The following is a 10,807-nucleotide window of genomic DNA, read 5'->3' on the forward strand; positions in this document are numbered from 1 at the left end:
CTCCTCCATCCTCACAGCTCCAGCTGCCAAAGTTCATACAACACAACACACTCTACTATCAGACTCGTTGAGCTCAGTGGCTGTATGGTCAAATACAGTGTGACAATGCCCTCTTTGTGCTCAAAGCCACGCACTTGGCCATGTTCTCTCTTTGCCTATAGTAGAGAGTTATTCCCCCGCCATTGCATCATTTTATTGTCATGGACACTTCCCCCCAATTTGCAAGTCACGCTGAGTTTATCTTTACGGTTCTCTGATGTGTGAGTCTGTTGGATCGCATTCCAGACGTTCTCTCTGCAGAACAGACCAACAGGAGGAGGCGCGAGAGATCCGCAGATAGTGAGCTGTCCTAGATTAGCTAATTTCTGGCACTTCATGTCTGATTGTTCTTGCCTTTCTGAAGGGCTTTGTGGATTTTAGCATCGCTAAATAGACTACAAATGTAGCCCAGCTGAAAGGGATACAGCCTGATATGTGCACAGCACATACATAACCACACAAAATAGGGATTCACTGTAACGCACACATCCTCAGGATGTGTATATATATATATATATATATATATATATAATATATTGGTTCTGGATCTCTCTCTGTCACTCTCTTTGTTCATACACACACATACATTTGTGTACGTTTGTTTATTTAGAGAGAGAAACATTGAGAGAATGCAAATTGATCGGTTCCCACCTCTGAGGACATGCCCTTATCGGCTGGATTGAACCGGTTCAGTGACATATGACACTCTCAGGCATGATCAGTGAAAAGGGATGTTTATTTGTGAGAGATAGCAGTCCAGCCGAGCGCATCATAAATAAAGCTAGATAAATAAATGAACAGGTTCTGTTCATCTCACACTTTTTCTCTTGTCATACCTCAGTATCCTCTGTGTGTATGTGTGTGTGTGTGTGTGTGTGTGTGTGTGTGTGTCCGGTTCAGTGTGTGTGTTACTCAGGAGATGTCGGCGAAAATTCCTTACTCTGATGTGTCAAAAGAGAAACGTGGTTCAGCCTCTCAGTCTAACACACTGCCCCAAAGACTCCCCCTGCTGTTAAATTTAGGAACTGTCACGTAAATCAATACGTAACCAGCACCTTGATGGAAAGAGATAGCATCTGTCTGCCTCAACCTTCAAGATGGAGGTCTCTGGATCACATATGCCTGCTATCACTTATATCGAAAGGAGCTGTCAGCTCAATCAGTTCATCTCATACCCTAGTATTATATGTCTGCTGTACGGTGCTAAGGCAATCTGTTGATGTAGAAAGGCTGTATTAGGCCAACCATTTCAGTCATCCATTTCAGTAATGCCCGCTTAATCAAGCACTTCCACAAATTCAAATAAGAATCCTAAACCTGGACTCCTGTTTCAAATGAGTCACTGTGAGTGAATGTGATCAGCACCCTCTTTCATATTATGCAAATGAAGCCACTTGCAGGTTAGTTAATATCACTCTCACTGACTGACTAATGAAGTGTTTCCGTTGAATCAGCTGTGTCATATTTGTGTAGTTTCCTCAGGGATGACCCCAATACTGTTGCTACTGATCACATTCTCTGAACATAAGGTTTTCTTTTCCCTCTCATCATCCCCATTGTAAATAATGTGATTTTTGATGGTTTGTTCTGTCGTTTCAGGTTACAATCACCCTTCCCTCATGAAAGTCATGGCCAACCCACATAATTTGGTAAGTCATCAGTCAGGGTAATCAGGGGGCATATTTATAGGTTGAGCGCGTCATCCAATTTCAACCGTCTCCGGTCAGACAGGGGGCTGGGAGAGCTAGAACAGGAAGAACAGAGAGGAGGAGGAGGAGGAGGAGGAGGAGAGAAGGACAGAGGGACAGAGGGATGAGAACTCTCAGAGGTTGTTTGCTAGCTGAGGGTGTGTGTGTGTGTGTGTGTGTGTGCGCGTGTGTGGGGGGGGCTTCCTTCTTAAATTTGATGACTGTACCTCATAATGTTGATTGTCATTTCTTTGCCCAGAATGCTCAGTGTTTTGTAACAACAGCGCTTTAAATTAACTCCTATGATGCTCTGGGTTCTCTGTCCTGATATTGTGGGCTATTTAGCAAGAGCACAGCGGTGTTACGATTCGTATTCATTTCCAATATATATCTGCTGTTGGAGAGGATCACATTGAAGTAGAGCAGTTCAGTGCCAGGTGGCTATTTGGTGCTAATGGGCATTGCTTTCTGTTTTTCCCCCAGAGTTCATTTATCAACCGACCAGCTCTTGGTATCCTGCCACCTGAGAATTTTCCAGAGAAGCTGAATGAAAGCCTTCTCTCTGTGAGTGTCTTTCTTTTAGTGTGTGTGTGTGTGTGTGTGTGTGTGTGTGTGTTAACACCCAGCTTGTTTTTTTTTAATGGCTCCTTGTCCCCAAAAGTAAAGTTTATGTAAGTTTAACTTTTGGTGGCCATGCCTGTGGGGGGGACAGAGCGGAGGGCACTGGTGTTGTGCAATAGAACAGGACTGTCTGGATGCATTCGAAGCATGAGGCAAGGACAACCTTCTCCTCGACAAACAGGATGTGTGCACGCTGGTTACAAAACTGCCCTCTTAGCTCGACTCCTTAGCATGATAATAGACCTCGTGACTTTAGTCTGTGGCCCCCGCCAGTCTATATAGTGGTTTACACATTTGAAAATATGTGCTGTGTGTGTATGGGTGGATGGGGGGAATTTGTGTGTGTGGGTGGGGTGTGTGTGTGTGTGTGTGTGTGTGTGTGTGTGTGTGTGTGTGTGTGTGTGTGTGTGTGTGTGTGTGTGTGTGTGTGTGTGTGTGTGTGTGTGTGTGTGTGTGTGTGTGTGTGTGTGTGTGTGTGTGTGTGCGCCCTTACTTTAGTGTTTGGTGTCCTTTCCAGGTTGCCCCCAGTGGCATGACCCGTGTGCAGACTATGGCGTGTGGCTCCTGCTCCAATGAGAACGCATACAAGGCCATGTTCATCTGGTACAGGGTGAGTGAAATCAGCAAACATGGGACTCAATCAGAACATGCGCAGACAGGAGAAGAGACAGTAACATGGGACTGAACTCCCGTTCATAGATTGACAGCATCTCCTTCTGTCCCTTGATTACAATTCTGTTGTGCAGTGCCAACCTAATACATTTTGTGTTGTGTCAAATCAAATCAAATCAAATCAAACTTTATTTGTACGGCGCATTTCATACAAGGAAGTAACACAATGCGCCTCACAGTAGGAAAGAAAAGGGGGGGGGGGGGGGGGGGGGGGGGGTTTACAAACACTTGTAAAAAAAAAAAAAACCACACAGATTTTCAAGAGATAAATGAATAAAATAAAATAAACGTACTAACCGCACTGGCACCGTAAAGGACTACTCAGCACGGTCATCGTCAAACTAAGCTGCTGGGGGGGGGGGTTACAAACACTTGTAAAGAGACACAGATAAGTAAATAAATAAATAAATGTTACATTAATGTTAAATAAATACATTTTACAAGTTACAAAACACTTATAAAAAGACACAGATTTTGCCAGAGATAAATGAACAGGAAATTACGTACTAACCGCACTGGCACCATAAAAGACTGCTCAGCACAGTTATCGTCAAACTAAGAGACAGCTGCTGGGCGGGGGGGGGGGTACAAATACTTGAAAAGAGACAGAAATAAGTAAATAAATAAATGTTCCATAAATGTTAAATACATTTTACAGTGAGTGATAAGCGAGATCAAAGAGGTATGTCTTAAGTGCATGTTTAAAGGTTTCAACCGTTTCGGCCATTCTTAGGTATTCTGGCAGAGTGTTCCAAAGGTTGGGGGCATAGAAACTAAAAGCTGCTTCCCCATGTCTCTTTGTCCTGGCTTTTGGAACTGTTAGAAGTTCAGTGCCGGAGGACCTCAGGGATCTACTGGGTGTGTACCTTGAGAGCATGTCTGTTATATATTCAGGTGCATGACTATGGAGTGATTTATAGACTAGTAGGAGAACCTTGAAATCTATTCTAAAACTAACAGGTAGCCAGTGCAGTGATTTTAATACTGGTGTGATGTGCGCTCTCCGTCTTGTTTTAGTGAGGACTCGCGCTGCTGCATTCTGTATTGTTTGTAGTTGACTAATGGCTTTTTTTGGTAGACCAGACAAAAGCAAGTTACAGTAGTCTAGCCTGCTCGTGATAAACGCGTGCATCAGTCTTTCGGTGTCAGCCTGAGCGAGAAACGGTTGCACCTTAGCAATGTTTCTTAAGTGATAAAAAGATGTTTTAATTATATTTTTGATATGGGTTTCAAAATTGAGATCTGAGTCAAGTATGACGCCTCATTGACGTGTCATTTTGATGTTGTCGTTACTTAATGTGCAAGTCTTCTCACTAGAAGGAGTTAACATTCATCTATTCTATCTATCTTCTCCAGAACAAAGAGAGAGGACATAACAACCCTTCAGAGGAGGATGTGACATCCTGCATGATCAATCAGGTGACTCTGTAATTACAAGTTATTAAAATGATGAAACACCACAAATTCTCTCTCCCCCATTTTTTTTTTTAATATAAAAGTCCTCTCTTTTCCCTTTGTCCTTGTGCTGATCGTGACTAAGCACTTTTCTCTCCCACACACAGTCTCCTGGCTGCCCAGATTTGAGCATCCTGTCCTTCATGGGAGGGTTTCATGGGAGAACTATGGGTAAGGTCCAGCAGCTCCTCAGCACACTGTCATAAAGCCCCTGTATCTTCACCGTTCCATAAAGCTGTTTTGTCCAATCAACACCTGATTTTTACTGTCAGCGCTACAACGCTACACCGAGCACAAGACTTATAACTTGTGGTTTATAAAACTAGATGTATTATAGTATCCAGGCTACTGATGAACCAGTAGCCTGCATTCGTGTTGTGCTGAACCGGATCCATCTGTGCTACAAGCTTTGTATTGTTTTGTTTGAAGGTTGCCTGGCTACCACGCACTCCAAAGCCATTCATAAGCTAGACATTCCATCCTTTGACTGGCCCATCGCCCCCTTCCCTAAGCTGCAGTACCCGCTTGAGGAGTTCGTCCGGGAGAATGCCCAGGAGGAGGCGCGCTGTCTGGAGGAGGTGAGTGCTGTCGGCATGGAGACCTCTCTGCCCTGTGTGTCCCCTTATCTCCCAAACCTTGGACTTGGACAGGCTTCACTGTTTAATCCTGGCGTGGTTTCAGAACAACAGTAGTCTATGACCTGGGTCATAAAGTTAAAGGTCATAAACAGTGTCCATGAAGTCACATAATGGTATTCAGTATCATCTAGTCATGGAGACTAATACGCCAGCCTGGTAGCCTTCAGTAAATGTGTAAAACCTATCCTCTGAGCCTGGCACACAGTGCTAAAGTTCAGAGGTAGCCTGGTGTACAGATAACTGATAAACCTTATCTAAATCCTATTAAACAGTTAAACTGCTACTTCATTCTTATGTCATCCCATTGTGTGTGTGTGTGTGTGTGTGTGTGTGTGTGTGTGTGTAGGTGGAGGACCTGATTGAGAAGTGGAGAACAAAGGGAATGCCAGTGGCCGGCATTGTGATTGAGCCCATCCAGGCAGAGGGCGGGGACAACCACGCCTCTCCCGACTTCTTCCTCAAGCTGAGGAACATCGCGAGCAAGGTGAGCCACGCACACCCCGAAACCCCCCCCAAACACAAAACCACACGCAGTTACAGCCCACAGAACCAGAGTCACTATCAGCCATCATACAAACCCCCAAATCAATTCACCGCAACCCACCTGTAACTTGAAATCCCCCAGACACACACAGACACTTTTGCTTCTATTGATAATAATAATAATTCATTTTATTTCTAATGCACTCTTCATTCAGAAGAATCTCAGAGTGATGAGATAAGTTCACCAGATGATAGAGGTCTGATGGAGTGTAGGTCCTATGTCAGGACACCTGAAGCCATAAAGATGACAGAAGGATGAGGCAGTTAAAATGTCACGCTGTCCACGTAAAACATGACCGAGGAGGGCTGATGTTTGGATCCCGTGAGGATGGATGGGTACACCTTGAGAGGGGGCGACCACGCGTGCCAGATGTAGTTCTCCGTCATCACCGGCCGTTCCCTCTTAGGGCCGTATTTGAAAATGACATTCCCATTCATATGCCAAGTGGACGCTAAAAAATCCAAAATGGATGGCAATCATCCCCACGCTGCCAGCTCTGGTTTGGCAGCGCACTGATAACGGAGCAGAAGGGAATCATTCTTTGACATGGCAGAGAGGAGAGATTTAGCACGCTAATACAGCAAGCTTCCACCACAGATAGATATCATTCATCTATTTCATCTTTTCAGAAATATTTGATATCCTCACTGATACCTGCCTCCTGACATGACAACGTAAGGGATGTTTGGCTTGTTTCTCTGTTTTTGCCTCAGGAGATCTATATTCAAGGGATCTGGTGTTATGTGTTGGTGTGGATAGTTGCAGTAGTTGAGGGGTAAATGGGGAACATTTTGAAGCTAGGGGGTTGTGTTACTTCTAGGTCTTCATATAAATAGGAGATACTTGTTTATGTATTTTGCAGTTCATACATAGAACCGGTAGTTCGTAGAACCAAGCATGTCAACCAAGATCCTCTGCGGAACACCTTGCTTCAGGCTCAAAGGAGCAGTCCAGACGGTCAGACAGATGTTTTACACACAGATGTGTGTGCGTGTGTGTTTTTAGCACGGCTGTGCCTTCCACGTGGACGAGGTGCAGACGGGCGGTGGATCGACGGGCAAGTTCTGGGCCCACGAGCACTGGGGCATGGAGGACCCCGCTGACATCGTCTCCTTCAGCAAGAAGCTGCTGACCGGGGGCTATTTTCACAAAGACAAACTGCAGGCTGACAAGGTATGCCTAACCCTTACAAAAACTAATATAGGTAAAATAGCTTTTATATTCTTTGCTTCCCAAAAATGGAACACTGTTCAAGTGGAGTTCAAACTAACCGAGTATTTGTCTGTCAACCAATTTAAGAGCCTTTTAGATGCTAAGGATGTGCCTCAATGCTGTTGTTTTAAATGATTCTCTGATTTAATTCTTTTTACTTTATGTTATTTTTTTTTTATACTTAATTTCTGAGTTGTTTAATGTGTTTTTTTCTGTTTTGTTATGGTTTGTTTATTTATTGTTGTATGTATTATGTAGCCTCAATCAGGGTATTGCTGCAAAAGAGCCCTGTGCTCAGTCAATTCTCACTGAATAAACAATGATGATGATGATGATGATGCGTGGGGGGAAATAATATCCCTTCCATGCATGCCCTCAGTTTGAGGTCGTTAGAGCAATTTGTGGTGTTTGATCATTTTAAAAACTTGTAATGTTATGACCTGGGCGTTCGTCATCTTTGGCGCAGGGTTGTGAGTTATGTACCATGCATTATACAAGAAGTGGCAGCAGGACATTTTTCTTTTCTGGTGGACTCTATCGCCATCTAGTGTTAGCTAATGGTCTGTGCATTCCCTTCTTTATGTAATCTGTCATAGGATGGGTTATCTAACCGGACAACAAAGGGGGAGTCCAAGGGGCTGCTCAGTGAATGCAGAGGGGGTTTCTCATTCAGGTTTTCCTCACTGTGGTTCTGTTTGTTGTCTCGCACCAAAAAGGCATACAGAATCTTCAACACGTGGATGGGAGACCCCTCCAAGAACCTGTTCCTGGCCGAGGTTCTCAACGTGATCCGGCAAGAGAACCTTCTGGAGGAGGTGACACGCTCGGGGAAGACCCTACTCCAGGGGCTGTATGCGCTGCAGGTATGCGTCTTATGAGTCACAGTCATTAGTCATAGAGCCCCTCATGCTGCCATCAGTCAAGTCGGTGTGAGACTATGATAAGAAAGGCTATGATGTCACTTAGAATCTTAGTACAAAAACTGCAGATATAAATAGATACAATTTTGAAAGATGATACAAATTAGGATCTCCCCTTGATGCGTGCATTTGCAGATAAAACACTGCATGGAGGGAAATTTTATGTTTAGAGAATAAAAAGAAACTTTGCCAATATGGAAATTCCAGGTATAGGGAAAAACTAAATCCTCCATAGTTTTCTGCATCAGCAATAACAATTTGATCAATAGTATTTTTTTTGTCAGGAGCTAGAACTAATTAATCAATAGCATAGTCATGACAGGTTTTTAATTCACTCAAAAATGAAACGTATGACAAATAGTACTGATGACATAAATATATTTAAGATGTTTTCACACTTAACAAATGCAGCGATATCCATTTAATCAATGCTTAGTGTATTTAATGATGTCCCCACAGAAAGCAATTTTCACTCTCTAAGCAAACCACACCACCTATGAGTCAGTGACCTACTTACACCAGAGTCTTCCTCTATAGCCTCCAGCAGTGCCAGCTATGGGGGGGCTAGGGGGGGGGGGGATCAGGGGGGTTTGGATTGTGTGTCTGGATAAGCTCGGGCAGATCTAAAGCCCCCCCCCCCCCCTTCCAGTGCTCCGCAGGGCTGCTGCTGCAGCTGCTTCACAGCGGCGGTGTTATTGTGATCCACTCATGAGCCTGGTCATGTAGCGCACCAGACTGGGCCTTGGAGCACCTGAGCTTGTTACCTCGGGCTACCAGGCTACTCTCTGCTGTGATATCTCAGCTGAATCTCTGTGGGGCAGTGTGTTACATAGAGATGGGATTTCAACAGAGGTGTGTGTGTGTGTGTGTGTGTGTGTGTGTGTGTGTGTGTGTGTGTGTGTGTGTGTGTGTGTGTGTGTGTGTGTGTGTGTGTGTGTGTGTGTGTGTGTGTGTGTGTGTGTGTGGCAGATTTGTACACTCTATTTCAGTGTGTGTGGGCATGTGAGTGTTGCAATGGATCTGTGCGTCCCTGTGTGTATGTGCACAGCTGTGAGCGTGTGTGTGTGTGTGTGTGTCTGCTAGCTACAGTATATGGGCACATAGACAGGTCTCTAAACCTAAGTCCTCTCCTTGCAGGCCCAGTATCCAGGCCTCTTAAGCAGGGCTCGAGGCCAGGGCACCTTCTGTGCCATCGACATCAAAGACGACGCCACTCGCAACAGCATGATCCTGAGTGCCAGGAACAAGGGTGAGCGCAGGCGCCTCTGCAGCCTCAGTAACACTGCACCACTGACATCACTGCTGATGAGGTCATAAACCTGCCGAACATGACTCAATGGGTACATTTTCCTCAAGTTGAATCGGGTTGTTATGCTCTCTGTTCATCAATCAGTCCCTCCAGGATTTTCCGATCTTGCGTTTTCACAAATTCATGCAAATTCAAGGATTTTTCGCTATTGCAATTGTTGGTTGCAATTTTCTCTTATTGCCACAATATTTCCGCAAACAAGAAATGTCAAGGAATTTCTGCATTATTTGCAATTGACTAATTCAAAATCACCTAAATTTGAACCCCAATTTTAGAGAATTCCCGCCGCAAATTTAGTTAATTTAAAAAATAAAAAAAAATCTCTTTTTTGCTAAATTACATCTTCAGGCACTTTTGGCCAGAATAACACAACAAACCTTCAAAGACCCTTCAGTTGACTGACCAGGGGCCTGCCAGCTGGTTAACCTCCTTTTCCGTCTTTCCTTTTCCTCCTCTGGTCTTCTTCCATCCTATCTCTCCTCCCTCGCAGGTATTCTTCTGGGCGGCTGCGGTGACCGGTCGATCCGTTTCCGTCCGGCGCTGGTCTTCAAGGAGCACCACGTGCACATGTTCCTCAACGTCTTCAACGACGTGCTGCTGGAGCACAAATAAGGGGTGTGGTGTGTGTGTGTGTGGGGGGGTTAGGGGGGGCAGTCAGTCCTGAGGGGCCCACAGAACCACAGAGGTCCAAGCCCACAGGATGGGGCTCGTCACACCACCACAAACCATCCCAACCAAACCCATTCTTTTACACGTTTTATCTCATATGCTTAATATCTTCTTTTTTTTTTTTGTCCTCTTCATCTTTCCTTTCCTTCCTCTGACACTCTCCTCTGTGGGAGGTATGCGGTATACGTCCAATATTTCTTCTTCTTAACTCCCAGATCCGCACAAATACAAGGAGCATTTTTTTGGTGGATAATGTCACCCAAAACTCCTATCCTTCTGGGTCAAAACCGCACAAGATGTATATTTTGGATATCTTCTTCTGTTATTTTGCCAACTATCGGGTCATAAAACTGTAAATTACAGCAATAGAGTAACAGCATTGCTGCTTAAGTTGGAGTCCATAGAACATTCCGGTGCAAGGTTAAGCTAAGGCACAGTTGGCTAGATGATTATTTGCGAAGTGGTATTATTTGTGTGTTTGTTTATTTGTTCTGCCTTTTTCTCTTATGCCATTCTCTGGGCATCACTGAGAAGGCCTTGCATATGTTGCATCATATCCAGAGGAGCTATGTAGCTTCTGACAAACCATACCTAGCAATATGTTAGCCATGCGGTTAAGCTCCATGTGGAAGTGCGAGGTCTTTTTTAAACTTAAGGTATCAAGCAAGAAAACCTAGTTAATACCATGATTTCTAAGTCAAATTATGAGTTGGTTTTCAAAAATTCTATTTTAAGGAATTGCCGTAATGACAAGCACATGAATTGATATCTCCCTATTTGTGATGACTCTTTCTTCATGCTTATTTAATGATATGCAGAGCTCTTCGTTTTGGGACAGAGGCTACTGGCCAGCCGCTCTTGTTCAGGCATTCTTTGCACACGACACTTACTGCACTGACAGACAGGCTCCCAGAGGAGGAATTCGCCTTCGCCTCGGGTTTCGCTTGCAATGAGCGACGCGTGTAACCAGGCATCAGCCCTTCCTCCTGCTCCGTACACACGCAACGAGTTTTTACAGTGCTTAGAAACCCCTAAAATCA

General features: G+C 44.5%; 1 protein-coding gene across 4 annotated transcripts in view; it reads left to right on the forward strand.

Annotated features, from left to right (window-relative positions):
• abat (4-aminobutyrate aminotransferase) overlaps positions 1 to 10,776 on the forward strand; it is a 28,609-nt gene extending 17,833 nt beyond the window's left edge. For all 4 annotated transcript variants that reach the window (XM_012827221.3, XM_031565814.2, XM_031565815.2 and 1 more), the window contains 11 exons: positions 1,639 to 1,688; positions 2,211 to 2,291; positions 2,866 to 2,958; positions 4,377 to 4,439; positions 4,583 to 4,646; positions 4,905 to 5,053; positions 5,460 to 5,597; positions 6,663 to 6,830; positions 7,586 to 7,732; positions 8,927 to 9,038; positions 9,589 to 10,776. In XM_012827221.3, the coding sequence (XP_012682675.1) occupies positions 1,639 to 1,688; positions 2,211 to 2,291; positions 2,866 to 2,958; positions 4,377 to 4,439; positions 4,583 to 4,646; positions 4,905 to 5,053; positions 5,460 to 5,597; positions 6,663 to 6,830; positions 7,586 to 7,732; positions 8,927 to 9,038; positions 9,589 to 9,710 (1,187 nt within the window). In that variant the 3' untranslated portion in view covers positions 9,711 to 10,776. The remainder of the gene's footprint in view (positions 1 to 1,638; positions 1,689 to 2,210; positions 2,292 to 2,865; positions 2,959 to 4,376; positions 4,440 to 4,582; positions 4,647 to 4,904; positions 5,054 to 5,459; positions 5,598 to 6,662; positions 6,831 to 7,585; positions 7,733 to 8,926; positions 9,039 to 9,588) is intronic.
• The last annotated feature ends 31 nt before the right edge of the window (positions 10,777 to 10,807 follow it).

Source organism: Clupea harengus, chromosome 1, assembly GCF_900700415.2.
Source record: "Clupea harengus chromosome 1, Ch_v2.0.2, whole genome shotgun sequence".
NCBI lineage: Eukaryota > Metazoa > Chordata > Actinopteri > Clupeiformes > Clupeidae > Clupea > Clupea harengus.